The sequence below is a fragment of the Miniopterus schreibersii genome, assembly GCF_964146895.1.
Source record: "Miniopterus schreibersii genome assembly, chromosome: 5".
Lineage (NCBI taxonomy): Eukaryota > Metazoa > Chordata > Mammalia > Chiroptera > Miniopteridae > Miniopterus > Miniopterus schreibersii.
The window spans coordinates 4,697,691-4,724,844 of NC_138106.1; the positions used below are offsets into that span (position 1 = coordinate 4,697,691).

Sequence of the window (27,154 nt, forward strand, 5' to 3'; positions counted from 1 at the left end):
GAGCGTGACGATGCGTGGGCTCCATCGCGCCATAGAGAGTGGGGCTGGGGTCCTGCCCTGCCTGCACCTGCCCTCTCCGGCCTCATGTCCAGTCTGCCCTGACGGGAGGTGCTCGGGAAGGGCCAGCACAGGGCAGGCACTCTGCTCACCCTGCCCTCTGCTCGGGCTCACAGGCCCCGGCTTATTGTGAACATAACGCGAGGACAGGGTCCTGATTGGGGTTGGGGGAGCTAAAGGGCTGGAGCCTCAATATTGTTTCATCCAGTTAGGTTGGGGTTTTGTTATAATGTTTAAGGAAGTTTGCCCCCTCCCAAACCCAAGGCCACCTAAGAGGACTTCTGATGTACGTTCCATGGGGATGAGCCTCGAAAGGCCCGGCTCTAAGAAAGCACTCTCTTCTGGAAGCTGCAGCCAGGCTCAGGATCAGAGCTCACTGCTTTGGGGATTTCTTCCCTCCCTGAGAGCGTAACTCCTAAGGTTAAAGTTTCCTGGGTGTGGACTTTCTCCTTGGATAAGCGGAGTCGTGCTAACCCAGTCGTTTCTTAAACATCTTGTATCATTGGACACTAGAGCGATCGATCTCTCTTAAGGACAAGACGGATGGTTTTCCTGCGCCGTTTAGAAGCATTCTCATGTCAGCAGGTCCCAGAATTAGAGACTCACTGGGCCGTGGGCCTTTCAAATTAGAGTTTCGAATGTCGTCTCCGAGTCACTTTGTGGTCGTACCACAAAGAGGTACAAACCGGGCCCCAAGCTCCTCCAAACCCTGAGAAATGGGGGCTCCATAGTAACACATAGCTTCCAATTTCCACAAATTTAGGCCCCCCACCAACCAGCCAGCAAGGTTTGTCCCAATGATGTCATTTATAAACAGCAGCAAAGAGCGAGATTTAGAGACAGTTTCTCGGCCTGCAAGGCGCACCCCTTCGACAGGAAGTCTGTGCTCTGAGCGCCTGCAGTTGTGCAGCAGGGACCTCAGGAGGGTCGGGCTTGGAGTCAGGGGCAGGTGCCCAGTGGGCAGTACTCACGCGGTGTGTGCTGGGAAGCCCATGGCCAGCAGGGGGTCCAGGAGCGCAGCGGAGCTGCGGCCTTTGAGCTTGCTGTTGACCTTCGCGTAGACCTGCGTCTCCCCGGCTGCCATCTCTTCCTGCCTGCAGACCGAAGCGAGCAGATAAAGCCTGAGAGGGAGAGGCAGGAGAGGCTGGGGCTGTGAAGAAAAACCTCAAGCCTTTTTTGATCTTCGTGACAAATGCTAATATCCTGTTTGCATAGGAGACTGGTTTTCAGAGTCCTCTTGGCAGGGTGCTGGGGTGCAGCGTCCATCCACCCTGTTTCCACAGTGGGGCTCGGGTTCCAGAGGTGCCTGTGTAGAACCAGCCCTCGTTCTGACATGGGCTGCACTGGGAGCAAGTCTGCATGAGAAGGGGGAGGGGCGAAGGGGTGGGAACCAGGGTTGAGTGTTCTCTGCCGGGCCCGTAGGCCACAGAACCCGGCCCCACCCGAGGCCTCAGTCTCCTTATGTGTAGACAAGACACTATACCGCACTGTGTGCCAATTTCCATACTCGCTCGAAAGTTTTTCGTTCTTTTAGTTATACATTGACTTCTTTTTTTTTGATTTAAAAATATTTAAATTTAAAAAGGTTTTTATTTTTTTGCATGTAGGAAAGTTGCTGAATTGTATGTGTGCAACTCAATGCATTTTCATAAAGTGAACACACACACACCTGACTGCCCCAGGGCCAGCAGTAAAACTGGTTCTCACCCCGGGGGAGGTCTGGACCCTTCCCCAGGGCCCATGGCAACGTCGGGAGACATTTTTGGCTATCACAATGAGGAGGGGGTGTTTGTTGAGGTCAGGGATGCTGCAGTGCAGACCAGAGCAAAGAAGGATACAGCCCTACATACCAGTAGCATCTAGGCTGAGTATCTCTGCTCTAGAACTTTACCAGGACCTCGGGAGCTCCCCTGCCCCCAGTCCCCGTCCAGCCTCCTAGTTATCCCCCCCCCCACAAAAAGCAACCACTCTACTAACTCAGACATCAATTTAGCCTATTTTTGAAACTTATACAAACACAACCATATAGCATGCATTCTTTTGTGTCTGGTTTCTTTTGTCCAAACTTATGTGTGTGAAATTGATTGTAGCCATAGTTAGTGTGCTGCACTGCTGGGCATGTTCTATGAGGTGAATGCAGCGTAATTTATTTTTCTGTGCACATTTGAGTGGTTTTCCGCTGTTTTGCTGCTGCGGACATTCTTGTGTATATCTTTTGGTGCCTGGTGTGCATTTCTGTTAGGGACATAGCCAGGGGTGGGATTTTGGCTCACAGGATATGTGTATAATGAATCAGAAACTGCTGAGTGGTTTTATAGAGCAGTTGTTCATTTGCCCTCTCACCATCAGTGGGTGAGCATTCTGGCTGCTCTACATCATTGTCCACACTTGATACTGTCAGTCTTTTCAGTTTTACTAGGACCATAAAAGCATTATGCTAATTTCCACCAAAAACAACACACAAAAAAAAGGCCTGCTGGGATTTTATTCGGGATTATGTTGAACCTAAAGATCAATTTAACAATATTGAGCCTTCCAATCCATGAATATGGTATATCTTTCTATTTACTTTCCCTTAAAAATCTTTTATAGTTTTCAGTGTCTTGTTCTTTTGTCATTTATTCCTATGTGTTTATTCCTGTTTTTGATGCTATTGTTTAAAAATAATTTCTATTTCCATTTCTTTGTTGCCAGTGTATAGAAAGACAATTTTTGTATATGGACAGCCATACAATAATCTGGCTCAGGTCACTTATTAATTCTAATATTTTGTAGACTCTTTTAGATTTTTTATGTACACAATTATGTAATATTCAAATAATGACAATTTTCTCTTTCCTTTCTAATATTTATAAATTTTATTTTTTCTTATTCCCATGTTGTTCTGGCAAACACCTCCAGTGCAATGTTGACTAAAAGTGCCTTTTTTGGTAGCTGCTTTTATCAGATTAAGGAAATTCCTTTCAACTTCTCATTTGCTGAACTGTTTCCACAAATTCATTAGTGGATATTGAGTTTTATCAAATGCTTCTTCTGCATCTATTGAGACAATCATATTGGTTTCCTTCTTTATTCAGTGAATGAGGTAATGTACACTAGTTGATTTTGGAATGTTAAATCAACCTTGTTCTTCAAAGATAAGCCTCCTTGGTCATAAAATGTTGTCCTTGTCATGTAGCACTGGAATTGATTTGCTAATACTTCATTTAGAATTTTTACATCAATGTTTGTGAATTAGCTTGGCCTGTTGTTTTCCTTTCTTGTAATTCCCTTGTTAGGTTTTAGTGTCAGTGGGTGACTAATTCTGATTTTTCTGTGACTTTCTTGGTCTTAATACTGAAAGTTCCCATTGAAGGAATCTCTCAGTCCCAGGTATACGAGGACGATTGGTCACCCGAAGTGTCAGCATTATTTGGCCTCATAAGTGAGTTGGGAAGTATTTCCTCTTTCCCAGTTCTCTGGGTTTTTGTAAGATTGGTATAACTTCTTTCTTAAATGTTTGAAAAGACTTACCCATGAAGTCATCTGAGCCTAGAATTTTCTTTGTTCAGAAGTTTTAAATTATGAATTTAATTTTTTAAACAGATACAGGAGTATTCTTCTTGTATCTGTTTTACAGTATTTTTTTTTCTCTCTCAAAGAATTTGACCATTTTATCTAAGTTGTCAAATTTCTTGGCATAGAGTTGCCAGGTCTTCTTTATTTTCTTTCAATTCTATTACTTAAATTTTTGTGTATAGGTCTTGCAGTATTTATTAGACTATTCTTAGGTGTTGGGCCATTTTTGATGCCACTGTAAATTATATCCCTTTAAAATTTCCTGTTTGTATTCTTTGTTGCTGGTGACTCAAACTACTATTGATTTTACATTATTTTATATTGAAACATATCCAAAAGACTTGCTTGACTTACTTACCAGTTCTAATCATTCATCTTTAGAAATTTTTAAAAAACATATGTTTTATTGATTTTGGAGAGAGAGAAACATTAATGATGAGAGGGAATCATTGATCAACTGCCTCCTGAACGCCCCCTACTGGGAATCGAGCCCACAACCTGGGCATGTGCCTTGACCGGGAATCAAACCTTGATCTCCTGGTTCACAGGCTGATGCTCAACCACTAAGCCACACCAGCTGGGCTAGAATTTTTAAGAGAGTCTATGTCAAAAACTATTTTGTCTATGAATAATGATAGTTTTATTTATTTCTTACCAGTACATAGTCTTTTCTTTTAAAGTTTCTTTCTTTTTTCCTTTCTTTTCCTTCTATTTCCTTTTCTCTTCTTTGGCTCAATATGTCTCTTCAGCTGTTGTTGCCATAGGCAAATCCTGCCAACTCCACCTTCAAAGCAATCCCAAATCCAGCCCATCTTCACTGCACCACTAGCACCTCCATCAAGTCCCAGCTGCGGGGGCAGAGGTTTTCAGCGGCCTCTGCTAGCTCCCCTGCATCCCCCAGCCACCTGCCCTGCACTCAGTGCACATGCGCAGATCCCGACTTGGCCCTGCTCAGCCCCTCCTTGTTTTTTACCACGTGGAAATCAAACCAGAGTCCTTCCTCCCAATGGCCTGGGCCCCCCACACTCTGCCCACCGGCCTCTCCAGGCAGGTAGGCTCTCCCCTAGTTCCTCAAACACCCCCAGCTCATCTTCCCCGGGGCTTTGGGGTTGATGGGCCTGTGCTTGCAACAACCTCCCTTCTCAGCTCATGAGACCCACTGTGTCCCGTCCCCGCATCTTGCCTGGAACACGACTTCTCCTCCTCCCCTCCCCTGCCCACCCCTCACTCAGCCTCTCCCAGCCTAGTCCCTTCCTAGCCTTTGTCACCACCTGAGACCACAGGTGAGTGCTTTGATCCCTGTGTCACCGGCTCTGAGTCTGGACGCCTGGCTCGTGGCAGATGGCCCATGAATATTTGCTGAATAAATGAGTGCACGTTCCATATCCACCAACCCCAAAGGGCTCTCAATCCCCTGGCCCAGAGCAGCAGGGTCATTTCTCTCCTGATAAGACATGTTAACCCTCATTGTGTGCAGGAACCCTCGGGACATGGAGGCCCCTAGGAACGGAGTGGCAGTGTCTCTGGAGAGTGCTGGCTGCAGACTCGTCAGCTTCCCTGCCTTTTGTCCTGGAGCAGCTGTGAGTCTACCCGTGGGCTCAGTCACATGGGGGAGGGGCGTGTGTATGGCCCAGAAGCCCCCACCCAAGTGCTTTCCCTGTCCTCTTGGAGTGCTTGCTCAGCACTGGGCAGGGCCCACCTGTCCTCTTACATAAAAGGAGTGCCTGTGCTCCAAGGACTCTCCTACGTGACGTTTCGGCAAAGGTTTGCTTACCTTACTTACTAATTAAAGGGCAGCCACATTTTCCCCTGCCTGGTCCCCGCGGTCATGCTGCCGATGGCTACCTGATAGCCTCACGCAGGTTGGGTTACACGGTCGCCCGAGATCGTGCCATTTGCTGTGATGATTGAGTCGACAAGGCTGAGTGACTTGGTGGAAATATTTCCCGATTAGGCTACACCGTTGGCAGCCTGCTCACCATCTCGCTCACTTTTATAATGAAAAAGGAAATTCTCTGTGTTTTGAATGATGGCGGCTCCAGAAATGGTGAGTAGAGTGGGTGGTGGGGAGAGAAGGCGCTGCTAACTGGTGACCCCTCGCTGGGCATTTCGACGCTGTAGGACCTGCCCGGCTGCGGCCTGTTTGGGGAGGGCCTTCCTCACCTGGGTCCCAGGTCCCAGGAAGCATTTTCTCGTTTGTTCTTACTCTTGTTATAAAGTTCAGCTGTGTAATTTGCTGTGTGCCGATAGTTCACCAGCCGGAACCAGCAAGAATCAAACCCGAAAACGCTGCCTGTGGATTTACTGGGTTCTGAGATGCGCTTCAAGGCTACTCTTGCGATGGGAATGGAATTAACGTTTCTAGCGCACCACTTACGCTTAGGTTTTCCTGTGACCACAGGAAGAGGAAGTTTGTTTTAAATGGCGTCATGGTTCCCTTCTGCATGTCAGATGTTACAGCTGCAAACAAAAAGGAAATTAGCAAGGTGCCCCCTGCCTGGTGCTCTGCCTGTTGGGACCCCACAACGGGGTGAGGCAGGCGCCCTGAGGGGCAGGCCTGCTCCCAGGGACCTCGAGCTGCCCTGTGGCTGGGCCACTTGGTCATTCCCTTGCTCTCTCCACCCCTCAAGGGCCACTTGGTCATTCCCTCGCTCCCTCCGCCCCTCGGAGACTCACTGGGAATGACTTCCAAAGGCCCTGGCCTCTGGGGCCCTGTGATAGGGGGAATTCTGGACGAGAGAGCCCAGTGCAGCTCCCCTGCCGCCAGCGTCGCCAGCCACTCCTCCCTTTGCTCTGAGTGTGGGGCGGGACCGGGCACCCCAAAGGCCTGGATACTTTCATCCGTAATTAGGTCACAGCTGTGCGGGCCAGGAAAGCTACAGATACTGTGGGCGAGTGTCCCCTCCCTGGTGCCGTTGACACGGGAGGGGAGCGGATATTATGTGAGTATCGGAACTTCTGGTGTTTATGGTATGGGTGACCCACGTGCAGCCGGAGGGTCGAGTTTATGTGAGACAAACGGCAAAGACCAAAAAGAGAAGGAAGGTGCTTTGAAAGGAAATTTATCTTCTGTGAAGCTGTGGCACGGGGACCGCTAAACGGCAAAAGGGCGTCTCTCTGAAGATGTGTGCTTGGTTGATTTTAAGATCGGTCGAGCAAACATTGGGAAAGTCGTTATTTGAGCAGAATTAAGTTCATTGTTTTTCACTAACTCTAGAAGTTTCGTTGTTATCTGCTGTAGCTGGGGGTGGGAGGGGAATGCGTTCTCACCAAATAGTTTCGATCCATCGGTACTGAATTTGCTTAATGTGAATGGTCAGATTTCAAAGATTTAACACAACAAAGATGCGTTTGATGCTAAAACTACAAGTAGGGAAGCAAACGCTTTCTGTTCTTCCTGGCGAAGGAGGTGGAGGTGGAGGTGGAGCCGAACCTCAGAGGCCCTGAAATAGTCACCATGGGCGAGAACGACCCGCCCGCGGCCGAAGGCCCCTTCTCCTTCAGATCCCTTTTTGGCCTCGATGACCTGAAAATAAGTCCTGTTACACCAGGTAGGTGGAACCAGGTGTGATTTCTGTACTCCCCGGGCCCCCCATCTAGATGACAAATGTGGTTGAGGGCTGAGTGTCCCTCTGGGGAAATATCCCCCCTTGAACACAGGCGATCCCTTGGTTTACAGAATAGGGGAGAGAAGGGGCGTCAGGGGGGGCGTTTGTTCAGCCCCTGCTCCCTCCCTGGACGCGGTGTTTGTGTTCTCTGCCGGAGATTTTCCGAAATGGCTGCAACGGCCCCTCGGAGTTCGGGGCCAGGTCCTGGCCAGACTCTGAGCCCTCCAGGAAGGTCTGAGGGGCTCTCACCAGCCCCTCCGGAAAACTTACAACCAGCTGGACATCCCTGAAAGTATTAGATACTTGGATTAAAATCCAACAGCAGGCGACAGAGTTGCTCCTGGCAGCAAAGGGAGGAAAGTTGGTTTCGTAAACAGGTTACAAATATTTGGAGAAACGGTGGACTCCATAGGAGTGCCTCTCCAGCCAGGATCTTTCTGGTAAGTGTACTGCAGTGAGCTGTGCTCGCAGGTCCTGTATGCGGTCAGGAATTTTGGCCTCTGGGGCCCGGAAGGGGGACACCTGGGGGCTCTGGCCGAGGTTCCAGAAAGCATGAGTAGGGGGCACCCTAATGATTCCTTTGAGACCACAATTGATATCGAGGGAGGGGGAGTGGAGAGGATGGGAGATGGGAGGAGAGATTTCAAGTAAAAGAAAAGATACACAATTTAAAAATACTTCTCCAAAATTAACATAAATGTACATTTTTAAAGTACCCCCCACCTGCCCCCCCAGTTTCCTGGTTTTTATATCCGCATTTATTCTTGTCCTGTCATTGCCCGTGACTAGGCCTTCACTTGAGGGCCCAGAGGGACGGGCGTTTCCCTCCTGCTATTTGGTTTTTATAAATGCCTTTTTAAATAACATCACAACATCCCATCAAGTATATGTGTAACTTACATAGCCATTTTATCATCATTCGACATACATTTCTAATATTTTTATAATATAAATAATAGGAACATGGATAGCATTTTATACATACCTCTTTTTGCTGATTTTTGATGATTTCTTCATGATTAATTCCTAGCAGTGGGAAGGAACAAAAGCTATTTAAAACTTTTCTTTTTCAACAAAGTGATGTATTGTTCATGATAGGAATTTGGAAAATACAGTCAGTCAAAAAGATTTTGTAAAATTGTCCACAATTTTACCATTGCTCAGGGATGACTCTTTTAGCCTATTTCCTATCAACGTATCTGTATGTCCCCTTGGAAGTGACATAGTCTCTTTGTATCATTTTGAAGCTTTTCCTTTGAACTAAACAATGTCATGTTTATTTTTCCACAGCATTAAATAAACATTCTTCAGGGTTTGGCAAACTATGGCCCATGGGCCAAATCTGGCCCACTGTCTGTTTTATAAATAAAGTTTTATTGGAACACATCCATTTATTCACATATTATCTATGGCTACTTTCATGCTATGCTAGAGTTGAGTGGTTGCAACAGAGACCATATGGCCCATAAAGTTTAAAATACTTACTACCTGGTCCTTTACAGAAAAAATTTGCCATTTCTCTATCATTTGTCTCTATACCTTTTGTTATTCCATCAGTTTTTTCTGTTGGTCATTTAGGGTGTTTCCCACGCATCAGTATTATAAATGTCGCTCCTCTAAGTGTGCTTGTAGGTAGACATTTGTGTATATCTATGATGACATCTTAGGATAAATTCCTGGAAGGGGATTTACTAGGTCAAAATTTCCATTCATTTTTAAACTTTTAGTACGTATTTCAGATTTGACTGTGAAAAGGTTTACATAATGCAAATTGACTATTAAGTGGAGGCCTGTTTCCTTTCACTTTGGACTGTAGTGATGATGATGGTGGTAATAATAATAATAAATAATATATTGGGAAGTTGATATGTAGTTATCTCTAATTTGTGTTTTTTACATCTCCAGAGAGTTGAAAGTGTTTTTCTGCTTGTTTATAATTTTTATGAGTGCATCTTGCTCTTTGGTCTAAGCCCTTCCTCAGAGACAGAACAAGGGGTGGGTGGGGCCGTGGTAGCGCCCCCAGGGCACTATGGTGGAGCAGTGACGGTCAAGGTGAACTGACACAAAGGTTCTAGTTGAACAACCTTTGACTCTACAACCTGGATTCGCTTCCTAAATTAACTCTTAGATAAAGAACTGAAACACTATGAAGTCATTCTTGAGGTTCCTGCCGATTTTTAATGTAAATGGGAAGAAGGCATCTCAGCGGGGGAGACTCGTTAACTTGGTGCAGGCTTGTGGGGTGCCGGGGGAAATTGGACAAGAGGCTTCTGCTCTGTTAGCTCAAGACCCAGCCCTGGTTGCCTTGGAAGGAATTGGTCTCTAACCCTGAGATAAACAGCCTTCCTTATGTCAGTCAGTCATCCATCTATCCATCCATTGCATTTACTAATATTTATCAAGAACTGCCAGGCGCCAGGTGCTATTCTAGGTGCTGAGAATGCAAATGTGAACACACGGCCTGCTCTCTCCCCGCCTCGCCTCCTTTCACTCTGTCCCTCATGGTCCCTGAGGACGGCATGTGGCGAGTGTTTCCTTATTTCCCAGGGCTTCTTACCCTTTTCTTTTGTTTACTCTTTCCTCCTTTCCCTCCCCTTCCACTTCTCCCCCCCCCATGTTTGTATTTAAATTTTCTTCTTTTTAAGGTTGCCCTGAATGATACTGGCATTTTATAATCACACTATTGCCAGAAGGTGTGTTTCCAAAGACAGGTAGGGAGAGGTCTTGGCTCCTCCATGGGAGACCTCTTGGCTCAACATCTCCAAAGCCAGGAGGAGAGAGTCAGGGGCAGTCTCTGTCCTGAGCAATGGCATGGCCCCTAGAAGGCTTTCTTTCCTTCCTCCATTCCAACCTTCCTAATTTAAGGGACAACAACTTGAGCGTGGTTGTATTTTCGGGATTGATGAGATAATTTGCATGAAATGGCCTTCCTGTTCTTCGGACGGTAAAGGGGGCGGATGGAGATTCTCCTGGTTGTACAGAGAGGCCTGTACTTCTAGATATCTTACTGCTCTTCGCATCTCCTTTCCACCCAATCTGCCTGGTACTTTAGGCAAGAACTGGGAAGGGTCTGGAGCAAGCTAACAAGTCAGACTGCCACAGTTCCATGGATGCTGGCAGAGACTCACGGGTCAGACGCAAAGGACCTTGTTACTCACAGCCCAGGCGGCACCTGCATCCTGTTTGAGTTGTTGCTCTTGCCCACCAAGTCCCATGGAGGTGACGTGGAGCAGCCCAGTGGGTTGCACACACAGTGGGTCTGCATTTCCAGCTGAGGAACCCACAGCTAAGGGAACCTGAATCTTTATAATGGACTATATAAGCAGACCTGCACAAACTGCCTCAAAGGGAGACATTATATTTATTAAGCTGGACAGTAAATAAACCTGCCCCTTGCTCTAGAGAGACACTACCTCTTCTGAGGCTGTTTGCTCTGCCAGCATCGTCAGAAAGTTCACGTTCTGGAACCAAGGCCGTCAGTGCTTTGGTGCACGAGACCCATGAAGAAGGGTCTGCTGCACCATCTGGTCACCCTCTCAGAGGTCCCAGCTCCCCCTCTCCTGAAAGTACCCTGTTTGGATTTACATATCACCCTCCTCTGTGGGAAAATGTCTTTGAAAGTTGGTGTCCTACTTTCCCTCCGTTTTGGTTTCCTAGGGCCACCGGAACAAAGTGACACAAACTAGGTAGCTGAAAACAACAGAAATATTGCATTACCTTTCTGGAGGCCAGAAGTCTGAAAGCAGACCTTGGCAGGGCCCTGCTCCCTGAAACCTGCGGGGGAATCCTTCCTGCCTCTTCCTGGTTTCTGGTGTTTTGCTGGCGATCTTTGGTGTCCCTTGGCTTGTAGATGAATCACCCCAATTTCTGCCTTTACTTTCATGTGCTTTCTCCCATATCATCGTGTGTGTGTGTGTGTCTGCATGTATGCCTGTATGTCTGCCTCTGTGTTGGAATTTCTCCTTTTTGTAAGGACACCAGACCAATTAGGGCCCACACTGATCTCTCAATTGAACTTCATCACCTCTGTAGACTCTGTTTCCAAATAAGATGACATTCTGAAGCCCTAGGGGGTAGAACCACAACATATCTTTTTGAGGACACACCATTCAACCCATAACACCATCCCTTGACCCAGGATGAACAGAACTGGGTCAGAGTTGGAAAGTGTGGGGCTAGACTTCTAGAGAATGTGCCCCTGGTGGGTGGCCCTTTCTCTAAATTAAGGCTGGAACATTCTCTGCATTGGAGAGAAAACGAATAGCTAAATTTTAAGTTTTCTCTTACTCAAATTTGTTGCTCTGGCTTTTTGCCCGCCCTCCCTTCTGGTTTGCAGATGCGGATGCAGTGGCCGCACAGATCCTGTCGCTGCTGCCACTGAAGTTCTTTCCAATCATCGTCATCGGGATCATTGCACTGATCCTCGCGCTGGCCATTGGTCTGGGCGGTGAGTATGAGCTGTTATTTAGCAGGCTCTCAGCTACCTATCTGGGCACTTAAACTTTCATGAGCTCCCCACCCCAGCGCAGCGCCACCACCCAGCCTTAATTACTGGAGGCAAACATCCTTCGGCTTCGCTGGCTTTGAGTCTGATTTGCCTGCGTGAATGTAAAGCCAGCCTGAGGCCCAGCTGGGGCTGCTGGCCATGCTCGGGGCTTTGTCACCACAGAACCTGCCCGGTTAGAAGTGTCCACAGGCAGCCGATGAAATAGAATCCGCAGGCAGGAGGGGTGCAGGGCTGGGTGGAGAAGACAAGGAGGCCATTCAGGCCAGGCCAAGCACGCCTGCTATTTTTAAAAGGCCATGCAAGTGGCTTTTGAGAAAGCGAGTCCTTTGGATGGTCTCTAATAGGGAACACTTTCCCATTCTTCTTTCAAATACCTGGAATACAGGTCAGGGTGATTGTCCACTGTGGTGTGGTCCGCAGTCCTTTCACTAACTGCCCAGAGTCAGCGACAGCGGGAGGCAGACAGGTGGGGGGTGGGGGCCTCACTCAGGCCCCCCCCCCCCCTTAACTGGCTCTGCCGGTCGGTCTGTGCACTGTCTCTCTTGGCCCTGAGCCCTCCAGGGCCTAAATTCGCCTCCAGTGGTGGCTCAAGGCCACTTAGTGAGACAAAGCGGGGCGCAGCAGCCCCACCCCCTGGAATTTGGAACAGAAGCTGGGCTGTGACACAGGTGCCTTACTGACGGGTGAGCTGGAGGCCGTGGGCAGGCGGATGGTCGTTAGTGCTGCGCACTGGGGGAGCCCCTGTTGACGTTCCCGCCTTCTCCTGTCCCCAGTCCACTTCGACTGCTCCGGAAAGTACAGGTGCCGGTCGTCTTTTAAGTGCATCGAACTGACGGCTCGATGTGACGGCGTCTCGGACTGCAAAGCCGGGGAGGATGAGTACCGATGCGGTAAGGCCCTGCCTCCTCACTGCAGACACGGGGAAGTCGGCACCAGCCCGCCCTCGCCTTTCTCAGCTGTGACATGGGTCCAAGTCCATGCCAGAGTCTAGCTAGGTCCTCAACTGCGATCCAGCTGGCACCCAGGAGATCCTGGGCTGGGTGTTAAGGGAGGGGCATTCCATGAAGCTTAAATTGTTGGGGAGACCACGAGCAGGAGAGCTCAGGGGGTCCTGGCAGTCGGAGGTCCCTGCAAGGGGGGCTCTGGGCGAGGGGCAGCTGAGACTGAGCGGAGGAGGGCCTGGGCTGCTGCAGAGAAGGCTTTGCGGCCTCAGGGCTCTGCAGGCCACCAACGGCGGCTGTCCGCGCCGGCCAGTCCGCGTGAGCGGTCAGCATGGCGTGCTGCAGGTGTTCACAGACGCCGCCTGGAGGACTGTGTGCTCCGACGACTGGAAGGGCCACCACGCCAACGTCGCCTGCGCCCAGCTGGGCTTTCCAAGGTAACTTAACGGGCACCTCCAGGCTGTGGGTAAAACATTCGTAGCGACCACGGCGAGACAGCCACCGCGCCGTCGGGCGCTCACAGGGCGCTGCGCCCGCGTGGCAGCCCCATGATGCCGGGCATCCTCACTAAGCTGCGGCGCAGCGCCTGGGAAGCTGCGGGTCGGTGCGGCGACCTTGCTTACGTTTCTGCACAGCTCAGGCTTCACTGAACTTTGCTCCACGTAGCGGGTGTGTTGGCGAGTGAGGCGGGCCGGGTGCTTCGTGTTTTGCTCACGCCACAAAGAAGGGGAAGTGGGCATCATTACCCATCTCCCCTCCCGCAGCTCTTTTCAAAGTTGGACCTTCTTTCCCAGTGTTCCCCGGAGACCTGCTCCCTGACGCTTTCGCCATTTGCTTGCTCCTGGTGTCCCCCAATCTCTTCCTCCTGTGTGTTCATCTCTCCAGCGGGGACCATGCCCACTCCAGGCAGACTGGGAGATTATTATCCCTGACCTGTTGTTCTTGGGGTGCTCAGCATCCCGACTGTGGTGCCCACCTGAAAACACCCGCCCATTTCTATATTCTGTTCCCTCCGAGGCTTGCAGAGGCCAGCAGAGGTCAGTGCAGCTGAATGTCAGGGGGCCCCCCAGCTGCATCGGGAAGTGACCCTCCCACCAGGCGCCCGGAGCCTGTGCTCGTGGATGGAGCTGCAGGGTGGGGCTGACCGTCCACCATTCCAGACTCCGCCAGGCTTAGAGTGCCTTGGTGCACTGGCAAGAAGAAGCCATTGATGGTTTGGGGGACACAGTGGCATCCCCCAGGAGGATACGTATGATGCTGTGACGGGCATATTGACAGTTTGGGGGAATACAGTGACTTGTCCCTCTGTAGGATAGCTGCAGTGCTGTGACTTGAGCACACTGATGATTTGAGGGGACATGGTGACATCCCTCAGTAGGATACCTGTGATGTGACTTGACCACACTGATAGTTTGGGGGATACAATATGTTCCCCAGTGGGATACCTGTGATGCTGTGACTTGGGCACACTGACAGTTTGTGGGGACATGGTGACGTCCCCCAGTAGGATACCTATAATACTGTGACTTGCGCACAAATCAATTGGGAACACGGAATAAATTTCTTGCTGCATCTGTGTTTCCAATGCTCTCGCAGCTACGTCAGTTCGAACACCCTCCGAGTGGACCTGCTTGAGGAGCAGTTCCAAGAGGACTTTGTCTCCATCAATCACCTCTTGCCGGACGACAAGGTGACTGCCCTGCACCAGTCAGTGTATCTGAGGTAAGTGCCAGGCAGGGCAGCCGTCTGCGCTGTGTCGTCACGTCATTGCTGCGTTCCTAAGGCTGCGCTGTCCCCCAGGGCACAAGACGCATGAGAGTGTTTTCTCTGGGTGAGGCTGGGTGGGCACAGCGGTTGCAAGGACCTAACCCCAACCCAGCACATGTGGCCCACAGGGACAGGGTGGAGGGAGGGGGGAGGACCAGTGACGCGCACATCAGAGATGCAGCGCTGTGGCTCACGTCGCTGGGCCCGTGTGGAGGGACAGAAGGAGGGAGGAAAAAAATTAGAAAGAATTAAGAAAGAAACGTGTCCGTCTTTGCTCATAAAGCCCTTTAACGGGTACCATTTACATTTCATGTGTCCCCTGACAACCCATGAGGAAGGTAAAATGAGGTGTCCTTAAGTGACAGTCAGGTACCTGAAGCTGAGAGGGTCCCCTGCCTGGTCGTATCGCCAGTGGAGATGCCGTCAGGGGTTCCGAACCCACCGTCCAGACGCTCTTCCTGGTGCCTTGGCCACACCCCGAGAGGAGCGTGTCCTCTGCTCTGGGAAACAAATTTGTCATCCTGTCCATCCTGTAACGACAGCCAACCCTGGGACACACATGCAGTCGTAGGGACAGCTGATCTCATGATGGGACTGGGGCTCTGACGGCAGGAAAGTTACAAAGGAGTCCGGGTGGATTATGACAAAATCAGGTGCCCAGCTCCCAGCCACGCAGGGGGAATGTGTGATTCCGGGTCGGTCACATCTCCGCTCCGGGAGGGGTCCTCTCCCAGGTGCGTGTCCCAGGTCGCAAGGATTCGAGCCGGGAGAGCCTGCCATCCATCCAATGGGCACTCCGTGTCCACACACGGCGCTGCGCCCCAGCCGGCGTTTTTACCTGAAGTCTGCTGCACAGGCTAACCTGTAATCTGTATTCAAGAGCAGGGAGTAGGGTTTATTTTTCTTCTACCCCGAGATTAAGTTAAAAAAAAAATGTTCATTTCACAGGCCTTGGGTGTTTACCACTAAGGCCCCACTTTTTCCACTTTAGGGAGGGCTGTGCCTCGGGTCGTGCGGTCACCTTGAAGTGCACAGGTAAGACTTCCAGAAGCACCGGGCGGAGGGGAAGCAAGCGCTCGCTCGGGGACTCTTGCCCCCGCCCCTCCTCCGCGGAGCCCCTTCCTCCCAGGTGCCAGGCGGGCGTCTGTGGGCTCCACCTCGCTGTAGTGGCTCCAGCAACCTGCCTTTCTCTTCCCTCTGCCCCCTCGAGGGAAAGTGCCCCAGACCCCCCAGGGGCTGTTCCTTAATCCTGGCAGGGGCACGGGGGTGCTGCCGGGGTTGGGTCTGGAGAGCCAGGCAGGTGCACGGAGCACCTGTGTTAGTGAGGAGGGGCCGTGGGGGTCCCCCGAGCTCCTGGTGTGTGGTCAGCATGCCGGAGGCAGGTGCAGCGGGGGGAGGGACGCTGCCAGCATCGGGCTCTTGGCTGTGATGGACTCTGCCCCACCACACTCCACTCGTCCCGCATCTCGGGTGACCTGCCCCCGCCCCTCACCCTGTGCTCCCCCCCAGCACTCTTCCCGGGCTGTGAGCCCTGCGAGGGCGGCGGGATGTCAGGGGGAGGAGAGGTCTGTGGGACGGGCCCCCAACCTGTTCTCCCCGGCAGCCTGTGGCCTGAGGATGGGCTACAGCTCGCGAATCGTGGGTGGAAACACGTCCTCGCCCGCGCAGTGGCCCTGGCAGGCCAGCCTCCAGTTCCAGGGCTACCACCTGTGCGGGGGCTCCGTCATCACCCCGATGTGGATCGTCACCGCCGCCCATTGTGTTTATGAGTGAGTGCTCCCGACCCCTGGGTGTGGTCCGGTCCGGCCGCGTTGGGACAGGGCCGTTTGGGTGGTCGGCAGCAGGCCAGAAAGCAGGCAAACAGACCAGACGATTACAAGGAATATCCACTGGAGGGACCCTCCCTCCTCACCGGGGACCCACCGAGGTCAACTTCGTGGATCTCAGACCCTTGGTCCTTACAGAAAAGATAGTAAGCGCTCATGCAGGGGAAACCCACCAAGGTAAAGGCCTCAGACTCTTCTCTCTTGTGGCCAGAGGGTGAGAGAGAGGGCAGGCTGGGTGGGGGCAGAGTCTCCCAGAGCAGTCTCCCTCAAGGGAGGTTAGCACAGGAGAAAACCATAGAAAACCCTCCGTTGTTTTTACTCCCTGTCAGTTTTACCTCCCTCAGAGGTGCAGGAGGGAGGCCAGGCCCCTGGAGGGAACGTGTGGGGTGGGCCCGTGCTTCTGCAGGGCGTGGGGGCTCAGGTAGGTGCGGACACAGGCCAGCAGGGCCGTGACACATTCACCATCTCCCTGGTGCTGGATCTGGGGTCACCTGGGCTTTTCCCGCTTTACCTCTCAGTCTCCTCCTTGCAGCCTGTACCTCCCCAAGTCATGGACCATCCAGGTGGGGCTCATTTCCCTGCCTGACAGCCCGGCCCCCTCCCACCTGGTGGAAAAAATCATCTACCACAGCAAGTACAAGCCGAAGAGGCTGGGCAATGACATCGCCCTCATGAAGCTGGCGGGCCCGCTCACCTTCGACGGTACGTCTGGATTCCAGGGCCGTTCTGTGGCTGCCTTTAGTTGCAGGAGACTCTGTAGTTGCTTGTTGGAGCGTGTTTAGGACACGCCTTAGAGAACTCGTCGGGCAATTGCAACACCCGGCTCGGTTCAGCGCTGGCATCGGTCGATGCTCTTCTCGTGAAAGCGGGTTTCCCCGGTGCTTGGCGTGATGGGAAGTTTCCAGTCGTATTCTGGACATTCGGGCCATTATGTTAGGAGACGCAGGGTCCTACGCGCATCTTCACTGTTAGCAGGCGCTCACCTGGCTCAGGTTCACCGTGCAGGTCTCGGTCTACCTTTGTGGGCCGTGGGCCGTGGTCCTGAGGATAATTTGATTTCAGAGCCTTTGTGGTTCTACTTTGGTCCATTTGGTTTGTCTGGTCCCCTTAGGGCTCCCACTGGTGCCACTTTCTTCCTATGGTGCCACCTGGAGATAAAGGGGACTTGCCCAGGGCAGGCCAGCTGGTGCCTCTAGGTGGTAGAAGGGGGTATCTGGACTGTGGGGACAAAGAGCGTCCTCTGTCAGGTGCTTGTTGTGGTGAGGGCCCCTGCCAGTGCCACCCACCTGCCCAGTGTCTCGATCTCGGTCAAGAGAGGGACAGAGAGAGAGAGTGCTTCCCAGGCCGGTCGGCCGGTGGTCGTGGGGTCCTTCCTGCAGCCATTTCATTATAATCTGGAAGATACTGGGCATCTTCAGGTCTTCAAAATACTCAGAAACATTCTCTCTCCATTGGCTGCTGAGTTCAGCAGTCTCCAACTTTCTACTGGATGTTAGGACCTGGATCCAGGGGGTTATAACAAAGCCATGCAGGGTGGAACTTTCAAACTTTTTGCAGCTGCAAACAAGGCATCGTGAGCCCACTTCCAAATAAATTATAGCCAGTCTCCCTTCCCACACGGTTACAGCAGCTTGGAGTGCAGGTGGGGGGGGGGGTAAGCACAGCCCGGTGTAGGAGCAGGACGCTGGCGCCAGACCAGCGGCAGGGGTCACGTGGCAGTCATCCGAGTGCTAACCACATGCACATGGCACACCCTGCACGTAACACTGAGACAAATACTTCTAGAGAAACAAAGAGAAACTGTAATGGTGCTGCTCGTTTGTTCATTGTTATTAATGATGCTTAATTTATGCTAAATGAGGTGCCAACGCTTGTACTCTGATAAAATTAAAATGACCCTCTCCATAGTCTTTCTCCACCTTTCCATTGTTGTACCCAGAAAAGCTTTCCATGCCTTAGACTGTGCTCACGTGAAAGCCCCGTGACACTGATTCTGGTGGACACTTAGGTGACACAGCCACATGGGCAGGCAAGCTGTTGCCTCCGGGTATGTCAGGAGGGACAGGAGTGTCTATGGAGGGATGCTCTGTAAGGCCAGGCTCCCACAGTCTGGACAGGAGTGGGCCAACCGTGGCCAGTGGGCCAAAATTGACCCTTTGCTGTTTTGTAAATAAAGTTTTATTGGAACACAGCCACACGCATTTCTTTACCACTGCCCATGGCTGCTTTTACGCTACTGTGGCCCGGTCGAGTGGGTGCAATGGAGACCACTTGGCCTGGGAAGACTAACCTAGTTACGTTTGGTTCTTTCTGGAACAGATGCTGACTGTGGTCTAGACTCATGGAAGCTGCCACAGTCTAGGGCTGTTTTGAAGTCTTAGGGTTCCGGTGAGGGAGGGTCCCTGCTCTGAGCTAGTAGCTGTCAGTGACCTTTGGGAGATCGCCGGTGCCCCGCAGAGAGGAACGCGCCCATGAGACTGTTTCTCAGACAGTGTGTGTGTTGTTACCTCTTTACAGAGATGATCCAACCGATTTGTCTGCCCAACTCTGAAGAGCACTTTCCTGATGGAAAGATGTGCTGGACATCAGGATGGGGGGCCACCGAGGAAGGAGGTCAGTGGTCTGAAACCGAGTCTGAGCCCAGGGAGCAGAACAGAGAGGGCCGGGATTGACGACCGCACCCACACCTCCCCGCCCGCGGCCCAGCGCAGTGTTCCCGCGGGATGCCCACAGGTCCCCGCCGCGGGTGCGAGTTGACTGCTCCCACAAACACGCAGGCAGCCGAGTAGTTGTGGGTCGTGAGTCACGATTTCATTTGTCTTGGGTGGTGAAATCACAGACTTTCTGGGAAGAAAAGTAAATTATGAAGGGCACTGTGGGCGCGCCCATGGAGAGCCCTCACCACCGCACCGGGGGGTTCCCCCGTCTCCTCCCCGCCCGCCTCCTCCCGCCGCGGACTCAGGGCAGAGGCGCCCGTAGAGACCCCCCCTCCCGAGGTGCATTCGGGAGACAAACTCCTAACCGGAGAGGAGCTTCTGTCTCGTGTGACTTTGGTAGACGTGTTATTTCATCCTACAAAGATCAGAGCAAACAAACAGGAGCTCGTTGCTATAATCACAATATAATTAGTAACAATAACAAAAAAATACCTGTGAATGAAACCTGGGCCATCCGTTCATCAGTATGGGGCACAAACGTGGTCACAGTTCTCAGGGTTTCCATCGATTGCTTTCCTTATTAGTAGGACTGTTCATTTCCTGGGGCTGTTGTAACAAATTACTACAAACACTGTGGCTTGAAACCACAGACACTGATTCTCTCATGGTCTGGAGGCCACAAGTCTGAGATGAAGGTGTTGCAGGGCTGGTTCCCCCCAGAGGCTCTGAGGGAGAACCTGACCCTGGCCTCTCTCTGGGTCCTGGTGGCTCCAGCCACCTTGGTGTTCCTTGAATTGCAGGGGTATCACTCCAGTCTCCGTCACTGTCTTCACATGACCTTCCCCCTGTGTCCCTGTCTCAGGTCCCCCTCTCCTTTCTCATATAGGAACAGCAGTCTTTGGAGGCAAGGCCCACCCTGATCCAGGGCGATGTCACCTTGAGGTTCTTACCTTAATGACACCTGCAAACGTTCTAAGGCTGCAGGTGGACATTTTTGGAGAGGGGGCACAATTCAATCCAAGACAGGAGGTTCAGTATTTTCCTATTGAGACTTATTAGCTGAGTCTGTCACCTCCTGAGAGTCCAAGGCACATGGGGCTCACCCAGATCCAGAGGCCAGTCCCCCCAGCTCAGCGTCTCACCCCTGCGGCTGGCTACGCCTTCCTGCCCGTAGCGGAAGGTGCTCCCACAAGTGCTTTGAGCTTTGTTTCACCACATACCAGGTGCTGAGCTGAGCTCTGGATGCTGCCTGGGCTCAGAGCAGCCCCCGAGGGGGGTCTCTATGTTCGTGCCCATCTTGAGGACAAGAACACAGGTGCTGAGCGCCTTGCTTGGGCTCACGCAACCAGCTGGTGGAAGGCCTGGGGTTCTGTGTTCATGCTCCTCACGCATGTCCCCATTCATACTGTTATTCATGGACTTGGAGTGTCCCAGGAGGAGGTTTCATTGTCTTTGCTGGATCCTTGTGTACTGAGTAGGGACAGGGCCCATCTCAGCCCAAGCTCATGGCCAGGTGGTCCCCTCTGCAGGGCTGGTGGACCTGTGAGCAGATCGGGGAAGTCCGTGCAGAAAACACTGTGTAACTCACACTCATAGAACAGTTAAAAGGAGGGTTTTGCAGAGAGCAGACCCACACCTGCGGATACGTGCTACAGGAATGAGAATTGGGGTGAGCCCTGCTTTAAGCCTATGAAGCATAAAGATAATCCAGTTTACAAACAGGTTAAGTTAGAGGGCGTCGGTCTTGTTGGGTTGGAGCTGAGGCTGATGCACAGCAGTTGTATTAGTTTCCTGTTGCTGCTGCAACAAGTGACCCCAAACTCAGTGGCTTAAAACAGCACGAATGCATTGTTTTCACAGCTGTGGATTAGAAGTCCCACAGCAGGCTTGGTGGGCTGGAATCAGAGTGTCAGGAGGCTGTGAGGCTTCTGGAGGCCGCATACCTTGGCTTGTGGCCCCTTCTTCCATTTTCAGAGCCAGCAACACAGCCCAGGGTCCATCTTGCTCCTCTCTGACCTCTGTTTCCATCATCACATAGTCTCCTCTGACCCTTTCAAGGATCCTGTGATTACATCTGGACTCCACCTGGGTAGCCCAGGATCATGTCCCCATCTCAAGTCTGCGAAGTCCCTTTAGCCGTGGAAGGTGACATGGTCATAGGTTCTGGGGATTGGGACATGGATGCCTGTTGGGGGGCATTTTCCTCTCAGCCACCCCAAGGTTCCTCCAAGAGCAGTGTGTGACCTTCATGAGCCTCAGTTTCCCTTCTGTGACCCAGGTTGCTCTGAGAACAAAAGAGCCTGGTGCGGATCAAGTGCTTGACCTTGGGCAGGTCTGTGGTGGTGACAGTTGCCCCGTGTCAGTCCCGTTAGGGAAGTGGGTGGCTCTGACCTGAAGCAGCAGGGCCTGCATGGCCCATCATTAAGGAGAGAGCCCCAGGGCTGGCTGGTGCTCATGGTAGACCCACCCCCTCCCTCCTGCCATCCACCCGCAGGCATGGCTGTCCCCACCACTGAAGTGTTGGTGGCGTACCCTTGGCCCTGGTCCCCACCCCGGGTGCAGGCCCTTTGAATTCCTCACTACACGCCCCCCTTCCTCTGACACAGGCGACGCCTCCCCAGTCCTCAACCACGCAGCTGTGCCTTTAATCTCCAACAAGGTCTGCAACCACAGGGACGTGTACGGAGGCATCATCTCCCCGTCCATGGTCTGCGCGGGCTACCTGAAAGGTGGTGTGGACAGCTGCCAGGTAGGGGCCTGAGGTGACCTCCAGGGGCCGTGGCTGGGGTCAACGCGAGGCTGTTACGGTGGCCCAGCCCACGGAACAGGTCACTGCCAGCATTTCCCTGTGACCGATCGAAGAGCAAATTTACAGGGTGTGGAGAAGTTTGCTCAAGATATCGCACCCTTTCCCGGCCACCCGTGCATGCCCAGCGCTCGCACCCGGCCCGGGCCCTGGGTGGAAGGAGGGGTCTCGGGGGTGCTCCCTTCCCGACCCCTGTCCTCAGAGTTTGCAGGGGGACAAAAGAATCCAAAGGCAGGTGGGAGCCTGTGAACGTGGGCCTCCAAAGCCACAGCGGGTGAGACCCCAAGCCTACCTGGGTCTGGAGGTCGGCTGAAGCCCCCTGGCCCGGCAGCCCCTCCCTCTGAGAGCTCCCCCTTGGCTGCACGCAGCCGCCTTGCCCTAGGGGTTCCCCGTGTGTGGAATCTGTCAGGGGGACAGCTGGGGGACTATCCCGGGGGATAGAGGACCCACTATCAGGAATGCTGGGTCGGCTCTGGAAGGGTGAATGCAGAACCGCTCTTGGGCTGGATTTTGTGACTCGGTGACCAGGGAATCCTGCACGAGGACAAGGGACAGCCGTGATGGCACCTGTTCTGTCCCCCTTACTCTCTCTCCTTGCTGTCTAGGGAGATAGCGGGGGACCCCTGGTGTGTCAGGAGAGGAGGGTGTGGAAGCTGGTGGGAGCAACGAGCTTCGGCATCGGCTGTGCAGATGTGAACAAGCCCGGGGTCTACACCCGCATCACCTCCTTCCTAGACTGGATTCACGAGCAGTTGGAGGTGGGTGCTGTGCCTGCCCGGCTCCCCTGGTCCCCACCAGCCCCCCTCTGTCGCCGCCATCCTGCTGTAGGGAGCCGGGGAGGGATCAATCAGTTGTTGACTCGCCAGCAGTGACTCTGTGGCTCTCAGGTGTCGGATGTGAGCAGGCTCACCCACCGCTAGGCTCCGTGTGGGAGTGGCCCTGGTGGGGTGGACACGCGTGGGCGACCGTGCCTCCGCCAACTGGGGAAAGGAGGAGAGGAGTTCTCGGGGGCGGGGATGAGTAGAGTGGGCATGTGTGCGTGGAGCAGAGGGTAGACCAGGGCGAGACAGGTGGAGGAGCGCCCCCAGTGCCCACCGAGGGTGGGAGAGGAGCCCTGGAGATGGCGGGGAGGGAGAATGGGACACCCAGGGAAAGGAGCTGAGCGCCACTGCCACCGCTGACGCCAGAGGCCAGGTGGTAACAGCTGCCCCCTGAAGCAGGTAGTGAGGCTGCGGGGAGGTGAGGCCAGGCCCACAGGAGCCTGGAGAGCAGGGCACCTCCGCCTCGTGGGCACTCAGCAAACGTTTGCTGACTTGATCTCAGACTCTCAGCCCCACATCACACATCACTCTTGGGACCAGTTTCAAAGACTTTTTTTTTAAAATTTAAATTGAGACAAAATTTACATAACATAAAATTAATCATTTTAAAGTGAACTGTCCCACGGCATTTACACATTCACAGTGGTGTGCAAGCACCGCCTCTAGTTCCACAACGTCCATCGTCCTGAAATAAAACCCCACTAAGCAGCCACTCCCTTCCTCTCCCTCAGCCTCTGGCATCCAGGAATCTGCTCTCTGTCCCTGGGGATCAAAGACCTTTGTAAAGGCCTTTTAACTTGAAACAACAGGCCAAGAAGGACTGAGACTCCATCCACCTTGGGTGTGAAGTTCCACTTCTTGGGAATTTTTGCTTTGAACGAGGAGACACATAGTGGTTCCTTTTGTACAAGGCTGAGGCCCTGGCCTGGGACTCAGTGTAGTGTGAACTCCAGTCCTGCTGCTGTGAGCTGTGCCCTCTGCAGGTGCCCACAGTTCCTGCCTCGGTGCCCAGCTAAGGGCTGGGGCAGGGCAGCAAATGCTGAAGACAGGCCCGTCGGGAGGCACCTGCTGCTGCTCATTTGGTTGGTAATCGGCAGACTGGCCCAGTGCTAAGCTCTGCAGCACAAAAGTCATTCAAAACCCACCAGCCTCTTACAAGGCATCAGAGAAGAGGGAGGAAAGTGCAGCCCCTTCACTGCAGTGGCCTCGATGGCCCGTGAGCGGGAGCCTGGGGTGCAGACAGCGGTGTGGACGTGGTGGGTGGGGGGCAGGAACGCAGGAGCAGGGTCTGGATTCGCCCACGAAGCCACAGAGGAGCGCCCTCCACAAGGGGCTGGAGAGCACGCAGGGGCTGGAGAGTCCGCGTGACCAAGCTGCTGATCATGAAAACCAAGGTTCAAACAGGTGTCAGTGGGAGAGACGGACTCCCTGTCTTCAGGTGTGCAGGGGGCTGGGGTGGGGCCTGCTTACAGTGGCACTGCCTGAGGTCCCGGCCCATTTCCCCTCAGCATTATCCTGTGTGGTAGGTCCTAGGACCATCCTCAAGTGACAGGTGAGGGGACCTGCTTGAGGCCCCAGAGCACAACTCCAGCCCCAGCACCCGCTGCACAGCAGACCTTGCAGCTCTCCAACATGGGGGTGCACAGGACTCTCCCTGGCTGTTTGTGGACATTGAAGCCCCTAGGGCCCTTCTCCAGAGGGCGTGATCGGGGGGTGGGGTGAGGGCCCTGGTGACCATGACGCTCAGGGTCTTCGGGGTGCACTTTGAGAACATAGTTTCGGGCCACGTGGCTCCCCGTTGGGATTAGAAAGGGTTTCTACTCTCCGTGACACTGGGGGAGCCGTTCTGTCTGATGGATGGATGGCTCCCTGGCTGCCCGAGAGAGCATCTCAGCTGCCTCCAGCTCCTGGAGGCCAGTGTGAGACGCAGCCCTTTGCAAGTCTCTCTTTAGGGATCCCCGGGGAAGGCCAGAGAGGCTTCCCTTCCCATGAGAGACTTTCCAGGGGGTCTGCATTTTTAGTTGTTCCTTTGGAACTTGGATGCAAGGGCCTTCCAAGAGCTCCACATCTTGAGGGGAGTTGCCCATTTCCTAGCTGACGGAACTGCCTGCGGGGTCATCTTCATTACACCCAGCGGTTTTCTGTCTCACTGGGGCTTACAACCTAATGGCGCTCTCGGGCCAGGACTCAGGGACATGATGCTAAGAGCTGGGAAGTTCGTGTGGAAACTACGGAAAGCGTCTTTGGTGGGTGATGGAGAAGGAGAGGCTGCACACGGGGAGGAGAGCTGGGTTACACTAGCCCGATCCTGGAGCTGGTGGCCCTGTCCGGCAGAGGCGGGCTCTGTCCCCGTTAATCTCGAGCAGAGGATGCTTCAGCCGGGGTAAAATGCAGGTGCCCCCTCTGGCCTCGTATTGAAGGGATGAAAGGTAACACCTACGTTTTTATTTCCAGAGGGACTTGAAAACTTGAAGAGAAAGGGGACAAGCCACCACGCAGAGCTCCTGCCACAATGGAGACACCCCCGTCCCTCCACGGATTCTGGCTGGAAGCTTTGAACAGGAGCAGATGCCTTCTGGGCTGGGCTTTCCTGCCCCAGCAGCAGAGCCGGAGGGAGGAGCATCTCTACATCTAGAACAGCCTGCTTCTGACACCTCTGAGCAGCCGCTGGGCTAAATGACCTTGAAAGTGCCTTTCTGACCTTCAAAAACAGGAACGTCTCCCAAGTGCTGCCCTTTCCCACTTGTCCTTTAGGTTTTCTTGACAGCGGTCCTTCAACACGAGTGACAACCTAAGCGAGTCTCACATGCAAAGCGATGAAGGTCACTCGGTGAAGCTCGGCCCAGAACTGCGGGGACTGTCACTGTGGATGTCACCGCCCACACGTTTTTACCCCCAGGCACCAGAACGACACCCACATTCTCTACTCCAAGGTCTCTTTCTGCACGCGGGAACTTGGTTTCCACATGGTTAGTGTAAGGTTTATGTCCGTTCCAGTCTGCAGCGCTTGGTGCCTGATGTGTTACTGTCCCCTGCGTCCACGGCACGTGCTCTCCTAACGCAGCCGTCGGTGGGAGCTTGTCTGAATGTGCACTGACCGCTCGTATAAATTGAAATCACAAGCTTGACTGGTTGCAGAGGCTTGAGTCCTTCGATCTCTTCTATGACGTACATTGGGGTCTTGCATTTTTCTGGTAGAGCAGGTTTCTCAGCCGATCGGAATGACTCATATTCTATCGAGAGACTTAGAAGCAGAACTAAAGTGGTGGAAGGAGCCAGGGCCACCTCACCCCCACAGTGGGTCCTGAGGCAGACGGAGTAGACAGTCACGTGTCCTCAAGAGGCCAAAAGCCCCCCAGCCGGTGTGGCTCACATGGCTGAGCCTCCGGCCGCGCACCGAGAGGTCGCCAATTTGATCCCTGGTCAGGGCGCGTGCCCAGGCTGAGGGCTCGGTCCCCAGCAGGGGGCGTGCGGGAGGCAGCCGATGGATGTTTCTCATCAATGTTTCTCTCACTCTCTTCCTCTCCCTTCCTCTCTCTCTAAAATCAATAAAAACATTTTAAAAAACACTGTTGTTTAAAGAAAAAAAAAAAAGAGGCCAAAAGTAACTCCAAGTCTGGTTTGCAGGAAAATGCTCCAAGTCGTGTCACTGCGGGGTGAGAAATCACAAAGTGGAGGATTTTTTCCCCCAGAAGAATGAAAATAGTGATGGTCTTTAAAATCCACCCGCTAGGAATTGGTGTCACATTTTCAGGGTTGGGGAGATGGGCCCTTAAGACAACACATTCTCTAAGAGCGTTTTCCGACCTCTCCCCCTTTTCCGTCTCTTCATCTTCCTGGTGAGGTGGGGGCAGCGGGAGGGGTGCAGGAAGCGTGGGGTTTGCCGCCCCCTCCGCACCAGCCTGGGTCACTTAGGCCCCTCCAGAGGCATCCCCTCCAGGCAGGGCACCGCGCGCAGGTGTCCTATAATGTGAGTGGTTCCCAGCCCGGCATTAAAACTTCGTGCTCATTTTCTGGAACCCCCTGTGAAACAAAAGACTTTCACGGCCAAAACCTTTCCAGAAAGAAAGGGCTTATTGAGCCACATGCTGCCGGGAAAGGACCAGGGCCTGGGGCATGCAGCTCGAACCACCAGCCTAGAAACTCCCCAGCCTGGCCACCAGGTGGGGCTCTGGGCAGGGCAGCCCCTCCCACCGCGTCGTCCTGGCCCAGGGAAAGTTCCAGATTGTATCCAAGACGGGGCGGCTGCCTCCTGGGCCTGGGATCTTGGTGCTACTCCCCACCTCCCCCCTGGCTTGCCAGAGCTCCGCGTGGGCAAGAACACGGGGGACCTGCGGAGGGCGGCTCGCCGCCAGGCCATACCTGGAAGTGCCCACCCGCGTCACAGTCAGCCACAGGAAGTAGGCGAGCCTGCCAGGCGGACATCGGGGCCCCAAGGCAAGAGTTCAGGGTACTCCCCCATCCCGCCCACGTGAGAGCCAGGCCTGTGGCTGGGAATCGTGAGAACGGTGCAGCCCCCGGCTTCCCCCAGGCTCAGGCAGTAGCTCCTCCGAGGGGCCTGTGTGAGTGGGGGTGGGGTGGGTGTCATCTTCCCCCGACCGAAGGT

The 27,154-nt window shown here is 53.2% G+C and overlaps 2 protein-coding genes across 2 annotated transcripts in view; one reads left to right on the forward strand and one right to left on the reverse strand.

Annotated features, from left to right (window-relative positions):
• Nucleotides 1–1,402, reverse strand: part of UBASH3A (ubiquitin associated and SH3 domain containing A) — a 32,063-nt gene extending 30,661 nt beyond the window's left edge. Inside the window, exon 1 of the mRNA XM_081138467.1 lies at nt 1,029–1,402. Coding sequence (XP_080994593.1) covers nt 1,029–1,141 — 113 coding nt within the window. The 5' untranslated portion in view covers nt 1,142–1,402. The remainder of the gene's footprint in view (nt 1–1,028) is intronic.
• Nucleotides 1,403–6,329: 4,927 nt separating this feature from the next.
• On the forward strand, nt 6,330–26,126 carry TMPRSS3 (transmembrane serine protease 3). The gene is made up of 13 exons (XM_081138629.1): nt 6,330–6,557; nt 7,022–7,166; nt 11,560–11,670; nt 12,504–12,620; nt 12,985–13,108; nt 14,268–14,393; nt 15,430–15,473; nt 16,042–16,207; nt 16,797–16,966; nt 18,782–18,877; nt 21,528–21,670; nt 22,333–22,485; nt 25,003–26,126. Exons 2-13 carry the CDS (start codon nt 7,073–7,075, stop codon nt 25,018–25,020), a joined length of 1,362 nt encoding a protein of 453 aa, XP_080994755.1. The 5' UTR covers nt 6,330–6,557; nt 7,022–7,072; the 3' UTR covers nt 25,021–26,126.
• The last annotated feature ends 1,028 nt before the right edge of the window (nt 26,127–27,154 follow it).

Excerpts from the sequence above, each read along its gene's own strand:
- TMPRSS3 (XM_081138629.1), top strand. The coding sequence starts at position 7,073 with ATGGGCGAGAACGACCCGCCCGCGGCCGAAGGCCCCTTCTCCTTCAGA. Across the intron at positions 15,474-16,041 it reads GGTCACCTTGAAGTGCACAG|CCTGTGGCCTGAGGATGGGC; the intron begins GTAAGACTTCCA and ends TCTCCCCGGCAG. Across the intron at positions 18,878-21,527 it reads GGGGGCCACCGAGGAAGGAG|GCGACGCCTCCCCAGTCCTC; the intron begins GTCAGTGGTCTG and ends CCTCTGACACAG.